This window comes from Oncorhynchus kisutch, linkage group LG15 (assembly GCF_002021735.2).
Source record: "Oncorhynchus kisutch isolate 150728-3 linkage group LG15, Okis_V2, whole genome shotgun sequence".
In the NCBI taxonomy this organism is placed as follows: Eukaryota; Metazoa; Chordata; class Actinopteri; order Salmoniformes; family Salmonidae; genus Oncorhynchus; species Oncorhynchus kisutch.
In genome coordinates, this window is record NC_034188.2 from 6,236,424 (window position 1) to 6,252,307 (window position 15,884).

General features: G+C 42.9%; 1 protein-coding gene across 8 annotated transcripts in view; it reads left to right on the plus strand.

Moving 5' to 3' along the window:
- The window catches only part of ahnak (AHNAK nucleoprotein), a 71,600-nt gene extending 56,705 nt beyond the window's left edge, over positions 1-14,895 (plus strand). For all 8 annotated transcript variants that reach the window (XM_031789520.1, XM_031789524.1, XM_031789523.1 and 5 more), the window contains one exon: positions 106-14,895. In XM_031789520.1, coding sequence (XP_031645380.1) covers positions 106-13,418 — 13,313 coding nt within the window. In that variant the 3' untranslated portion in view covers positions 13,419-14,895. The remainder of the gene's footprint in view (positions 1-105) is intronic.
- Positions 14,896-15,884: the final 989 nt, after the last annotated feature.

The following is a 15,884-nucleotide window of genomic DNA, read 5'->3' on the forward strand; positions in this document are numbered from 1 at the left end:
GTCCTAAATTGGAGGGTCCAGATGTTGATGTTAACCTACCAAAAGCTGATATAGACATCAAAGCGCCAAAAGTGGACATTAAAGGTCCAGAACTTGACATTGAAGGCCCTGATGGTAAAATCAAAGGGCCGAAATTCAAGATGCCGTCAATGTCAGGACCAAAGATCTCCATGCCTGATGTGGACTTCAATCTGAAAGGTCCCAAGATGAAGGGAGATGTTGATATGACAGGAGAACTTAAAGCACCCAAAGTAGACATTGAAGGTCCAGATCTTGACATTGAAGGTCCAGATGGAAAAATCAAAGGGCCAAAATTCAAGATGCCATCAATTTCAGGACCGAAGATCTCCATGCCTGATGTGGATTTCAACCTTAAAGGTCCAAAGATGAAGGGAGATTTCGACGTGTCAGGGCCCAAGATAGAAGGAGACCTCAAAGCACCCAAAGTAGACATAGAGAGGCCAGATCTTGACATTGAAGGTTCAGGAGGATTTAAGATGCCAAAGATGAAGATGCCATCATTTGGATTCAAAGGTCCTAAATTGGAGGGCCCAGATGTTGATGTTAACCTGCCAACAGCTGATATAGACATCAAATCGCCCAAAGTGGACATTAAAGGTCCAGAACTTGACATTGAAGGTTCAGGAGGATTTAAGATGCCAAAGATGAAGATGCCGTCTTTTGGATTCAAAGGTCCTAAATTGGAGGGTCCAGATGTTGATGTTAACCTACCAAAAGCTGATATAGACATCAAAGCGCCAAAAGTGGACATTAAAGGTCCAGAACTTGACATTGAAGGCCCTGATGGTAAAATCAAAGGGCCGAAATTCAAGATGCCGTCAATGTCAGGACCAAAGATCTCCATGCCTGATGTGGACTTCAATCTGAAAGGTCCCAAGATGAAGGGAGATGTTGATATGTCAGGAGAACTTAAAGCACCCAAAGTAGACATTGAAGGTCCAGATCTTGAAATTGAAGGTCCAGATGGAAAAATCAAAGGGCCAAAATTCAAGATGCCATCAATTTCAGGACCGAAGATCTCCATGCCCGATGTGGACTTCAATCTGAAAGGTCCAAAGATGAAAGGAGATTTCGATGTGTCAGGGCCCAAGATAGAAGGAGATCTCAAAGCACCCAAAGTAGACATTGAAGGTCCAGATGTTGACATTGAAGGTTCAGGAGGATTTAAGATGCCAAAGATGAAGATGCCATCATTTGGATTCAAAGGTCCTAAATTGGAGGGTCCAGATGTTGATGTTAACCTACCAAAAGCTGATATAGACATCAAAGCGCCAAAAGTGGACATTAAAGGTCCAGAACTTGACATTGAAGGCCCTGATGGTAAAATCAAAGGGCCGAAATTCAAGATGCCGTCAATGTCAGGACCAAAGATCTCCATGCCTGATGTTGACTTCAATCTGAAAGGTCCCAAGATGAAGGGAGATGTTGATATGTCAGGAGAACTTAAAGCACCCAAAGTAGACATTGAAGGTCCAGATCTTGACATTGAAGGTCCAGATGGAAAAATCAAAGGGCCAAAATTCAAGATGCCATCAATTTCAGGACCGAAGATCTCCATGCCTGATGTGGATTTCAACCTAAAAGGTCCAAAGATGAAGGGAGATTTCGACGTGTCAGGGCCCAAGATAGAAGGAGACCTCAAAGCACCCAAAGTAGACATAGAGGGGCCAGATCTTGACATTGAAGGTTCAGGAGGATTTAAGATGCCAAAGATGAAGATGCCATCATTTGGATTCAAAGGTCCTAAATTGGAGGGTGCAGATGTTGATGTTAACCTGCCAACAGCTGATATAGACATCAAATCGCCCAAAGTGGACATTAAAGGTCCAGAGGTTGACATTGAAGGTTCAGGAGGATTTAAGATGCCAAAGATGAAGATGCCGTCTTTTGGATTCAAAGGTCCTAAATTGGAGGGTCCAGATGTTGATGTTAACCTACCAAAAGCTGATATAGACATCAAAGCGCCAAAAGTGGACATTAAAGGTCCAGAACTTGACATTGAAGGCCCTGATGGTAAAATCAAAGGGCCGAAATTCAAGATGCCGTCAATGTCAGGACCAAAGATCTCCATGCCTGATGTGGACTTCAATCTGAAAGGTCCCAAGATGAAGGGAGATGTTGATATGTCAGGAGAACTTAAAGCACCCAAAGTAGACATTGAAGGTCCAGATCTTGAAATTGAAGGTCCAGATGGAAAAATCAAAGGGCCAAAATTCAAGATGCCATCAATTTCAGGACCGAAGATCTCCATGCCCGATGTGGACTTCAATCTGAAAGGTCCAAAGATGAAAGGAGATTTCGATGTGTCAGGGCCCAAGATAGAAGGAGATCTCAAAGCACCCAAAGTAGACATTGAAGGTCCAGATGTTGACATTGAAGGTTCAGGAGGATTTAAGATGCCAAAGATGAAGATGCCATCATTTGGATTCAAAGGTCCTAAATTGGAGGGTCCAGATGTTGATGTTAACCTACCAAAAGCTGATATAGACATCAAAGCGCCAAAAGTGGACATTAAAGGTCCAGCACTTGACATTGAAGGCCCTGATGGTAAAATCAAAGGGCCGAAATTCAAGATGCCGTCAATGTCAGGACCAAAGATCTCCATGCCTGATGTTGACTTCAATCTGAAAGGTCCCAAGATGAAGGGAGATGTTGATATGTCAGGAGAACTTAAAGCACCCAAAGTAGACATTGAAGGTCCAGATCTTGACATTGAAGGTCCAGATGGAAAAATCAAAGGGCCAAAATTCAAGATGCCATCAATTTCAGGACCGAAGATCTCCATGCCTGATGTGGATTTCAACCTAAAAGGTCCAAAGATGAAGGGAGATTTCGACGTGTCAGGGCCCAAGATAGAAGGAGACCTCAAAGCACCCAAAGTAGACATAGAGGGGCCAGATCTTGACATTGAAGGTTCAGGAGGATTTAAGATGCCAAAGATGAAGATGCCATCATTTGGATTCAAAGGTCCTAAATTGGAGGGTGCAGATGTTGATGTTAACCTGCCAACAGCTGATATAGACATCAAATCGCCCAAAGTGGACATTAAAGGTCCAGAGGTTGACATTGAAGGTTCAGGAGGATTTAAGATGCCAAAGATGAAGATGCCGTCTTTCGGATTCAAAGGTCCTAAATTGGAGGGTCCAGATGTTGATGTTAACCTACCAAAACCTGATATAGACATCAAAGCGCCAAAAGTGGACATTAAAGGTCCAGAACTTGACATTGAAGGTCCTGATGGTAAAATCAAAGGGCCGAAATTCAAGATGCCGTCAATGTCAGGACCAAAGGTCTCCATGCCTGATGTGGACTTCAATCTGAAAGGTCCCAAGATGAAGGGGGATGTTGATATGTCAGGAGAACTTAAAGCACCCAAAGTAGACATTGAATGTCCAGATCTTGAAATTGAAGGTCCAGATGGAAAAATCAAAGGGCCAAAATTCAAGATGCCATCAATTTCAGGACCGAAGATCTCCATGCCCGATGTGGACTTCAATCTGAAAGGTCCAAAGATGAAAGGAGATTTCGATGTGTCAGGGCCCAAGATAGAAGGAGATCTCAAAGCACCCAAAGTAGACATTGAAGGTCCAGATGTTGACATTGAAGGTTCAGGAGGATTTAAGATGCCAAAGATGAAAATGCCATCATTTGGATTCAAAGGTCCTAAATTGGAGGGTCCAGATGTTGATGTTAAGCTACCAAAAGCTGATATAGACATCAAAGCGCCAAAAGTGGACATTAAAGGTCCAGAACTTGACATTGAAGGCCCTGATGGTAAAATCAAAGGGCCGAAATTCAAGATGCCGTCAATGTCAGGACCAAAGATCTCCATGCCTGATGTTGACTTCAATCTGAAAGGTCCCAAGATGAAGGGAGATGTTGATATGTCAGGAGAACTTAAAGCACCCAAAGTAGACATTGAAGGTCCAGATCTTGACATTGAAGGTCCAGATGGAAAAATCAAAGGGCCAAAATTCAAGATGCCATCAATTTCAGGACCGAAGATCTCCATGCCTGATGTGGATTTCAACCTAAAAGGTCCAAAGATGAAGGGAGATTTCGACGTGTCAGGGCCCAAGATAGAAGGAGACCTCAAAGCACCCAAAGTAGACATAGAGGGGCCAGATCTTGACATTGAAGGTTCAGGAGGATTTAAGATGCCAAAGATGAAGATGCCATCATTTGGATTCAAAGGTCCTAAATTGGAGGGCCCAGATGTTGATGTTGACCTGCCAACAACTGATATAGACATCAAATCGCCCAAAGTGGACATTAAAGGTCCAGAACTTGACATTGAAGGTTCAGGAGGATTTAAGATGCCAAAGATGAAGATGCCGTCTTTCGGATTCAAAGGTCCTAAATTGGAGGGTCCAGATGTTGATGTTAACCTACCAAAAGCTGATATAGACATCAAAGCGCCAAAAGTGGACATTAAAGGTCCAGAACTTGACATTGAAGGCCCTGATGGTAAAATCAAAGGGCCGAAATTCAAGATGCCGTCAATGTCAGGACCAAATATCTCCATGCCTGATGTGGATTTCAACCTAAAAGGTCCAAAGATGAAGGGAGATTTCGACGTGTCAGGGCCCAAGATAGAAGGAGACCTCAAAGCACCCAAAGTAGACATAGAGGGGCCAGATCTTGACATTGAAGGTTCAGGAGGATTTAAGATGCCAAAGATGAAGATGCCATCATTTGGATTCAAAGGTCCTAAATTGGAGGGCCCAGATGTTGATGTTGACCTGCAAACAACTGATATAGACATCAAATCGCCCAAAGTGGACATTAAAGGTCCAGAACTTGACATTGAAGGTTCAGGAGGATTTAAGATGCCAAAGATGAAGATGCCGTCTTTCGGATTCAAAGGTCCTAAATTGGAGGGTCCAGATGTTGATGTTAACCTACCAAAAGCTGATATAGACATCAAAGCGCCAAAAGTGGACATTAAAGGTCCAGAACTTGACATTGAAGGCCCTGATGGTAAAATCAAAGGGCCGAAATTCAAGATGCCGTCAATGTCAGGACCAAATATCTCCATGCCTGATGTGGACTTCAATCTGAAAGGTCCCAAGATGAAGGGAGATGTTGATATGTCTGGAGAACTTAAAGCACCCAAAGTAGACATTGAAGGTCCAGATCTTGACATTGAAGGTCCAGATGGAAAAATCAAAGGGCCAAAATTCAAGATGCCATCAATTTCAGGACCGAAGATCTCCATGCCCGATGTGGACTTCAATCTGAAAGGTCCAAAGATGAAGGGAGATTTCGATGTGTCAGGGCCCAAGATAGAAGGAGACCTCAAAGCACCCAAAGTAGACATTGAGGGGCCAGGTCTTGACATTGAAGGTTCAGGAGGATTTAAGATGCCAAAGATGAAGATGCCATCATTTGGATTCAAAGGTCCTAAATTGGAGGGTCCAGATGTTGATGTTAACCTGCCAACAGCTGATATAGACATCAAAGTGCCCAAAGTGGACATTAAAGGTCCAGATCTTGACATTGAAGGTTCAGGAGGATTTAAGATGCCAAAGATGAAGATGCCGTCATTTGGATTCAAAGGTCCTAAATTGGAGGGTCCAGATGTTGATGTTAACCTACCAAAAGCTGATATAGACATCAACGCGCCAAAAGTGGACATTAAAGGTCCAGAACTTGACATTGAAGGCCCTGATGGTAAAATCAAAGGGCCGAAATTCAAGATGCCGTCAATGTCAGGACCAAAGATCTCCATGCCTGATGTGGACTTCAATCTGAAAGGTCCCAAGATGAAGGGAGATGTTGATATGTCAGGAGAACTTAAAGCACCCAAAGTAGACATTGAAGGTCCAGATCTTGACATTGAAGGTCCAGATGGAAAAATCAAAGGGCCAAAATTCAAGATGCCATCAATTTCAGGACCGAAGATCTCCATGCCTGATGTGGATTTCAACCTAAAAGGTCCAAAGATGAAGGGAGATTTCGACGTGTCAGGGCCCAAGATAGAAGGAGACCTCAAAGCACCCAAAGTAGACATTGAAGGTCCAGATCTTGACATTGAAGGTCCTGATGGTAAAATCAAAGGGCCGAAATTCAAGATGCCGTCAATATCAGGACCGAAGATCTCCATGCCTGATGTGGACTTCAATCTGAAAGGTCCAAAAATGAAGGGAGACGTGGACATGTCTGTGCCAATGATTGAAGGTGACCTGAAATCACCCAAAGTTGATATTGAAGGGCCAGATGTTGACATTGACGTTTCAGGAGGATTTAAGATGCCAAAGATGAAGATGCCCTCTATTTCTGGCCCCAAAATGTCGATGCCTGATATTGATTTCAATCTCAAAGGTCCAAAGTTCAAGGGGGGAGTTGAGGGAGAAATCAGTACACCCAAAGCTGAATTTGAGGGATTGGATATCTCAATTGAGAGTCCTGACATTACACCAAAGAAGTCTAAGTTCAAAATGCCAAAGTTTGGATTCGGAGGGCCAAAAGTCAAGTCTCCTGAGGTTGATGTAAATCTAGCAAAAGTAGATATTAATGTCAAAGGACCAAAAGGTAGTGTTTCAGACCTTGAGCTTGATGTTGGGGCTACCAGCCCTAAGGTCAAAGGATCCAAGTTCAAAATGCCAAAATTTGGATTCAGAAGCCCGAAAGTAGAGATACCAGATATAGATATTAACATACCTAAATCTGATGTCGGCATTAAGGGACCCAGTGTTGACATTAAAGTTCCGGAAATTGACATTGAATGCCCTGATGGCAAAATCAAGGGCCCAAAATTCAAGATGCCATCAATATCAGGACCAAAGATCTCTATGCCTGATATGGACTTTGACCTGAAAGGTCCAAAGATGAAGGGAGATGTGGACATGTCTGTGCCAATGATTGAAGGAGAACTCAAAGCACCCAAAGTAGATATTGAAGGTCCAGATGTTGACATTGAAGGTTCAGGAGGATTTAAGATGCCAAAGATGAAGATGCCATCATTTGGATTCAAAGGACCCAAACTGGAGGGGCCAGATGTTGATATCAACCTTCCTAAAGCTGACATTGATATTAAGGGTCCCAACGTTGACATCAAAGGTCCAGAACTGGACATTGAAGGCCCAGATGGTAAAATCAAAGGGCCGAAATTCAAGATGCCTTCCATATCAGGACCAAATATCTCCATGCCTGATGTGGACTTCAACCTGAAAGGTCCAAAGATGAAGGGAGATGTTGATATGTCAGGAGACCTCAAAGCACCCAAAGTAGACATTAAAGGTCCAGATGTTGACATCGAAGGTTCAGGAGGATTTAAGATGCCAAAGATGAAAATGCCATCCTTTGGATTCAAAGGACCTAACCTGGAGGGTCCGGATGTCGATCTCAACCTACCTAAAGCTGACATTAATGTTGAAGGTCCAGAAATTGACATTGAAGGGTATGATGGTAAAATCAGAGGGCCAAAATTCAAGATGCCTTCAATGTCAGGACCAAAGATATCAATGCCAGATATGGATTTCAACCTGAAAGGTCCAAAGGTAAAGGGAGATTTTGATGTGTCAGTCCCCAAGATCGAAGGAGACCTCAAATCACCCAAAGTAGACATTGAAGGTCCAGATGTTGACATTGAAGGTTCAGGAGGATTTAAGATGCCAAAGATGAAGATGCCATCATTTGGATTCAAAGGACCCAAACTGGAGGGGCCAGATGTTGATATCAACCTTCCTAAAGCTGACATTGATATTAAGGGGCCCAACGTTGACATCAAAGGTCCAGAACTGGACATTGAAGGCCCAGATGGTAAAATCAAAGGGCCGAAATTCAAGATGCCTTCCATATCAGGACCAAATATCTCCATGCCTGACATGGACTTCAACCTGAAAGGTCCAAAGATGAAGGGAGATGTTGATATGTCAGGAGACCTCAAAGCACCCAAAGTAGACATTAAAGGTCCAGATGTTGACATCGAAGGTTCAGGGGGATTTAAGATGCCAAAGATGAAAATGCCATCCTTTGGATTCAAAGGACCTAACCTGGAGGGTCCGGATGTCGATCTCAACCTACCTAAAGCTGACATTAATGTTGAAGGTCCAGAAATTGACATTGAAGGGTATGATGGTAAAATCAGAGGGCCAAAATTCAAGATGCCTTCAATGTCAGGACCAAAGATATCAATGCCAGATATGGATTTCAACCTGAAAGGTCCAAAGGTAAAGGGAGATTTTGATGTGTCAGTCCCCAAGATCGAAGGAGACCTCAAAGCACCCAAAGTAGATATTGAAGGTCCAGATGTTGACATTGAAGGTTCAGGAGGATTTAAGATGCCAAAGATGAAGATGCCATCATTTGGATTCAAAGGACCCAAACTGGAGGGGCCAGATGTTGATATCAACCTTCCTAAAGCTGACATTGATATTAAGGGTCCCAACGTTGACATCAAAGGTCCAGAACTGGACATTGAAGGCCCAGATGGTAAAATCAAAGGGCCGAAATTCAAGATGCCTTCCATATCAGGACCAAAGATCTCCATGCCTGATGTGGACTTCAACCTGAAAGGTCCAAAGATGAAGGGAGATGTTGATATGTCAGGAGACCTCAAAGCACCCAAAGTAGACATTAAAGGTCCAGATGTTGACATCGAAGGTTCAGGGGGATTTAAGATGCCAAAGATGAAAATGCCATCCTTTGGATTCAAAGGACCTAACCTGGAGGGTCCGGATGTCGATCTCAACCTACCTAAAGCTGACATTAATGTTGAAGGTCCAGAAATTGACATTGAAGGGTATGATGGTAAAATCAGAGGGCCAAAATTCAAGATGCCTTCAATGTCAGGACCAAAGATATCAATGCCAGATATGGATTTCAACCTGAAAGGTCCAAAGGTAAAGGGAGATTTTGATGTGTCAGTCCCCAAGATCGAAGGAGACCTCAAAGCACCCAAAGTAGATATTGAAGGTCCAGATGTTGACATTGAAGGTTCAGGAGGATTTAAGATGCCAAAGATGAAGATGCCATCATTTGGATTCAAAGGACCCAAACTGGAGGGGCCAGATGTTGATATCAACCTTCCTAAAGCTGACATTGATATTAAGGGTCCCAACGTTGACATCAAAGGTCCAGAACTGGACATTGAAGGCCCAGATGGTAAAATCAAAGGGCCGAAATTCAAGATGCCTTCCATATCAGGACCAAAGATCTCCATGCCTGATGTGGACTTCAACCTGAAAGGTCCAAAGATGAAGGGAGATGTTGATATGTCAGGAGACCTCAAAGCACCCAAAGTAGACATTAAAGGTCCAGATGTTGACATCGAAGGATCAGGAGGATTTAAGATGCCAAAGATGAAAATGCCATCCTTTGGATTCAAAGGACCTAACCTGGAGGGTCCGGATGTCGATCTCAACCTACCTAAAGCTGACATTAATGTTGAAGGTCCAGAAATTGACATTGAAGGGTATGATGGTAAATTCAGAGGGCCAAAATTCAAGATGCCTTCAATGTCAGGACCAAAGATATCAATGCCAGATATGGATTTCAACCTGAAAGGTCCAAAGGTAAAGGGAGATTTTGATGTGTCAGTCCCCAAGATCGAAGGAGACCTCAAATCACCCAAAGTAGACATTGAAGGTCCAGATGTTGACATTGAAGGTTCAGGAGGATTTAAGATGCCAAAGATGAAGATGCCATCATTTGGATTCAAAGGACCCAAACTGGAGGGGCCAGATGTTGATATCAACCTTCCTAAAGCTGACATTGATATTAAGGGGCCCAACGTTGACATCAAAGGTCCAGAACTGGACATTGAAGGCCCAGATGGTAAAATCAAAGGGCCGAAATTCAAGATGCCTTCCATATCAGGACCAAATATCTCCATGCCTGACATGGACTTCAACCTGAAAGGTCCAAAGATGAAGGGAGATGTTGATATGTCAGGAGACCTCAAAGCACCCAAAGTAGACATTAAAGGTCCAGATGTTGGCATCGAAGGTTCAGGGGGATTTAAGATGCCAAAGATGAAAATGCCATCCTTTGGATTCAAAGGACCTAACCTGGAGGGTCCGGATGTCGATCTCAACCTACCTAAAGCTGACATTAATGTTGAAGGTCCAGAAATTGACATTGAAGGGTATGATGGTAAAATCAGAGGGCCAAAATTCAAGATGCCTTCAATGTCAGGACCAAAGATATCAATGCCAGATATGGATTTCAACCTGAAAGGTCCAAAGGTAAAGGGAGATTTTGATGTGTCAGTCCCCAAGATCGAAGGAGACCTCAAAGCACCCAAAGTAGATATTGAAGGTCCAGATGTTGACATTGAAGGTTCAGGAGGATTTAAGATGCCAAAGATGAAGATGCCATCATTTGGATTCAAAGGACCCAAACTGGAGGGGCCAGATGTTGATATCAACCTTCCTAAAGCTGACATTGATATTAAGGGGCCCAACGTTGACATCAAAGGTCCAGAACTGGACATTGAAGGCCCAGATGGTAAAATCAAAGGGCCGAAATTCAAGATGCCTTCCATATCAGGACCAAAGATCTCCATGCCTGATGTGGACTTCAACCTGAAAGGTCCAAAGATGAAGGGAGATGTTGATATGTCAGGAGACCTCAAAGCACCCAAAGTAGACATTAAAGGTCCAGATGTTGACATCGAAGGTTCAGGAGGATTTAAGATGCCAAAGATGAAAATGCCATCCTTTGGATTCAAAGGACCTAACCTGGAGGGTCCGGATGTCGATCTCAACCTACCTAAAGCTGACATTAATGTTGAAGATCCAGAAATTGACATTGAAGGGTATGATGGTAAAATCAGAGGGCCAAAATTCAAGATGCCTTCAATGTCAGGACCAAAGATATCAATGCCAGATATGGATTTCAACCTGAAAGGTCCAAAGGTAAAGGGAGATTTTGATGTGTCAGTCCCCAAGATCGAAGGAGACCTCAAAGCACCCAAAGTAGACATTGAAGGTCCAGATGTTGACATTGAAGGTTCAGCAGGATTTAAGATGCCAAAGATGAAGATGCCATCATTTGGATTCAGAGGACCCAAACTGGAGGGGCCAGATGTTGATATCAACCTTCCTAAAGCTGACATTGATATTAAGGGCCCCAATGTTGACGTCAAAGGTCCAGAACTGGACATTGAAGGCCCAGATGGTAAAATCAAAGGGCCGAAATTCAAGATGCCGTCAATGTCAGGACCAAAGATCTCCATGCCTGATGTGGACTTCAACCTGAAAGGTCCAAAGATGAAGGGAGATGTTGATATGTCAGGAGACCTCAAAGCACCCAAAGTAGACATTAAAGGTCCAGATGTTGACATCGAAGGTTCAGGAGGATTTAAGATGCCAAAGATGAAAATGCCATCCTTTGGATTCAAAGGACCTAACCTGGAGGGTCCGGATGTCGATCTCAACCTACCTAAAGCTGACATTAATGTTGAAGGTCCAGAAACTGACACTGAAGGGTATGATGGTAAAATCAGAGGGCCAAAATTCAAGATGCCTTCAATGTCAGGACCAAAGATATCAATGCCAGATATGGATTTCAACCTGAAAGGTCCAAAGGTAAAGGGAGATTTTGATGTGTCAGTCCCCAAGATCGAAGGAGATCTCAAATCACCCAAAGTAGACATTGAAGGACCAGATGTTGAAGGTTCAGGAGGATTTAAGATGCCAAAGATGAAGATGCCATCATTTGGATTCAGAGGACCTAAACTGGAGGGTCCAGATGTGGATCTTAACCTACCTCAAGCTGATATTGACATCATGGTACCTAGTGTTGACATTTCACGTACAGATCTCGACATCAGAGGTCCTGATGCAAAGTTGTCAGGTGGTTCCCTTGATATGGGAAGTCCCAGTTTCAATTTTGAAAAACCAGACATCAAGTTTCCAAAGTTCAAAGGTCCCATGTTTGGTATTAAGTCCCCAGAAGTTGAAGGTCCTGAACTGAATATTTCTCACAGAACGATTGACGTGAAAGCACCTGAGGTTGACCTTAACCTTGGGGATGCAAATATCAAAGGACCTAAATTCAATGCACCAAAGATCCATATGGGAGGAAAGAGCCCCAAATTAGATGTTCATTTGCCAGAGGTCGACAGTAGTCTAGAAGCCCCTGATGTTGACGTTCATGTCAAAGGAAAGAAAGGCAAATTCAAACTACCCAAAATCAAAGGGAAAGCAAAGAAACCTGATGTCGATATTGACCTTGAAACATCAGGTGTAGATTTAGATGTTGACTCTCCTGAGCTTCACCTGAAAGGAGCAAAAGTTAAGAAACCTTTCTTTGGAAGACTGCATTTCCCCGATGTGGAATTTGATGTAAAATCTTCCAAAGTTAAAGGTGACTTGTCATCTGGGAGTCTACAAGCTAACATTGGGGGCCCAGATGTAAACGTGGAAGTCCCAGATGTAAAAACTAAGTCTAACATGAAATTTCCAGGGATGAAAATCAAAGGGCCCCATGTAAATGTCCCTGATGTTGACGTAAATGTGAACGGGCAAAATCTGAAAGGAGAGGCAAATCTCTCAGGAGGTTTTAAAGGTCCTAAGACAGATATTGGAGGAGGAGTAGAAGTAGACTCAAATGTTTCAGGATTCAGTGGACTACATTTCCCAGAGGGACACGTATCATTCCCCAAAATCAGTGTTCCAAAGTACCATGGACCAGAGATGGGAGTAGATGTTGATGCAGGGTTAGAAGCAGGGGCAGGAGCAGGGTTAGCAGTGGGGGGTGAGAAGGTTGATGTGCAGACTTCTTCGGTTATTGGTAGAGTTAGTTCTCCGAGCCTGGAGTTGCACGGCCCAGACGTGAAGAACAGTGGTGGTAAAGTGAATGTGAAGATGCCAAGGTTCGGTTTTGGCAAGTCAAAAGCAAAGGGAGGTAGTGCAGCAGATATTAGCTTTCAGGGGCCGGACGCTGAACTGGGAGCCGGTGGCGGCGTTAAGGGCTCCAAAGAGTTGAGTTTAAGTCATGGGGAGTTAGTAAGTGGCAAGTTGTCTGTAGAGGGAGGATCTGGGCATAGTGTGTCCCCTAAGAGCAAGTCAGCCTCACTGGATCTTTTTAAGAAATCAAGGCATCGGTCTTCCTCTGTGGCGAGTGACGATGGAGATCTGGCTGTGTCTTCCCCCTCAAGTCACTTAAGTGCCGAGGGTGGCGACATCTCTGTTGATGTTGGGGGGGCCAAGGTGAAAGGAAAGAAGAGCAAGTCAAAGTTTGGCACCTTTGGTGGTTTTGGCTCAAAGTCGACGGGCTCATATGAAGTGACACTGGGTGAAGACAATGAAGAGAGAGTAGAGGGAAGTGGTGGTGTATCTCTCCCCTCTAAAAAGTCGAGAATCGCCTCGTCTTCCAGCAGCGACAGTGGGTCAAGAGGTGGTTTCCATTTCCCAAAACTTGACTTTTCCATGTCACCAAAGAAATGAATGAATTGTTGAGGCTAATTATAAACTCTCCTGTATACTACCCAATTATCTTCTCCATATACACAACAGCCCTATCTGCTCAAGAATTTAAAACTTGACAGATGAGTTCACATCTCATCTCAATGTACCATTACATGTGTTTTATTCCCTTAGGACTTTCTCCACACATTTTACTTATTACATATGGGGGTACATGACATTGTTCAGACTTCAATTTAACTGTAAATAAGATGAATCTGTATTGTAATATTAAGTATTGTCTTTTGTACATAGTCAAAATTTATTGAGCATAAATCTCACCAAATTCATACCAATAGTGCCTCACATGTTTAGTCCCATTGTTGTATTGCATTCTGTTAAAATGCATTTTGTCAAGATTAGGTATTTTTATATCCAGGGTTCTATTGCACAAAAAATAGTATAGATTCAATTGTTATTTTTAAGAAAAGTATGTTTATACACACAGACACACAGCAAAAAAACAACAACCTCAATAACTACTTTTCGTTTTTTATGTATGAAATGATTGACTTTTGTTTTTGAAACTTTGGATATGTAATTGTTGCAGAAGCTTATTTACTCAACATAAAGCCGTCCCTGTATACCAATGCAGTTAGAGACCATAATTGCAAATAAAAACAATGTTTCTGTTTACTAATAAATTCTATCTACTGTTGTTATTCATCTTTGAGAGAGAGCAGGCATTTTTTATATATTTTTTACATCCAATTTGATCATTACAATTCGTCCCTTTTCGCTTCAAAACCTTTAATTTGAATTCTGCTCAAATGCCAAAATGGAAGATGCACATTAAAAAATAGTACACCATATGCTGAAGAATCCATTTTCATTTTGTACAATCAAGATATTTAAAATGTAAAGAAGCAAATCATGACATTCTCTCTCTCTCTCCTCTCTCTCTGTCTCTGTCTCTCTCTCTCTCTCTCTCACCATCTCTCTCTCTCTCTCTCTCTCTCTCTCTCACCATCTCTCTCTCACCATCTCTCTCTCACCATCTCTCTCTCTCACCATCTCTCTCTCTCTCTCTCTCTCTCTCTCTCTCTCTCTCTCTCTCACCATCTCTCTCTCTCTCTCTCTCTCTCTCTCTCACCATCTCTCTCTCTCTCTCTCTCTCTCTCTCTCTCACCATCGCTCTCTCTCTCTCTCTCTCTCTCTCTGTCTCTCTCTCTCTCTCTCACCATCTCTCTCTCTCTCTCTCACCATCTCTCTATTTCTCTCCCTCACTGTCTCACTTAATGCAAGTCTCTGGTGTTTGGTTACACTAAAGAAAATGTATGATTATCATGAATAAAGAGTCATGCTATATTTGTACCTGTATAGCAAAATAAATATTTGCAATGTTAATAACAGAGAAAGAAAGCAAAAAAAAATGTAATTTGCTTTTATTTGATTTGAGTTTATTGTGTCTCATGTTTTCATTCTGCAAAATAAATCAAATAAACGGTTAACATACCAATTGTCCCTGATTTTATTTTATATCACCGTCTTTATCATCCCCACCCCATTATTTAACAATGTCACGCCCTGATCTATTTCACCTGTCCCTGTCTCCACCCCCTCCGGGAGTTGCTTATTCCCCAGTGTATTTATCCCTGTGTTTCCTGTCTCTCTGTACCAGTGTATTTATCTCTGTGTTTCCTGTCTCTCTGTACCAGTGTATTTATCCCTGTGTTTCCTGTCTCTCTGTACCAGTGTATTTATCCCTGTGTTTCCTGTCTCTCTGTACCAGTGTATTTATCCCTGTGTTTCCTGTCTCTCTGTACCAGTGTATTTATCCCTGTGTTTCCTGTCTCTCTGTACCAGTGTATTTATCCCTGTGTTTCCTGTCTCTCTGTACCAGTGTATTTATCCCTGTGTTTCCTGTCTCTCTGTACCAGTGTATTTATCCCTGTGTTTCCTGTCTCTCTGTACCAGTGTATTTATCCCTGTGTTTCCTGTCTCTCTGTACCAGTGTATTTATCCCTGTGTTTCCTGATTCTCTGTGCCAGTGTATTATCCCTGTGTTTCCTGTCTCTCTGTACCAGTGTATTTATCCCTGTGTTTCCTGTCTCTCTGTACCAGTGTATTTATCCCTGTGTTTCCTGTCTCTCTGTACCAGTGTATTTATCCCTGTGTTTCCTGTCTCTCTGTACCAGTGTATTTATCCCTGTGTTTCCTGTCTCTCTGTACCAGTGTATTTATCTCTGTGTTTCCTGTCTCTCTGTGCCAGTGTATTTATCCCTGTGTTTCCTGTCTCTCTGTGCCAGTTCGTCTTGTATGTTAGTCAAGTCAGCCAGCGTGTTTGTCCCGTACTCCTTTTGCTATTCTCTTTTGAAAGTCCTCCCGGTTTTGACCCTTGCCTGACTCTGGACTTCTTTCCCTCCTGCCTGCCCTGACCTTGACTCTGCCTGCCCTGACCTTGATTCTGCCTGCCCTGACCTTGATTCTGCCTGCCCTTCGGTACCT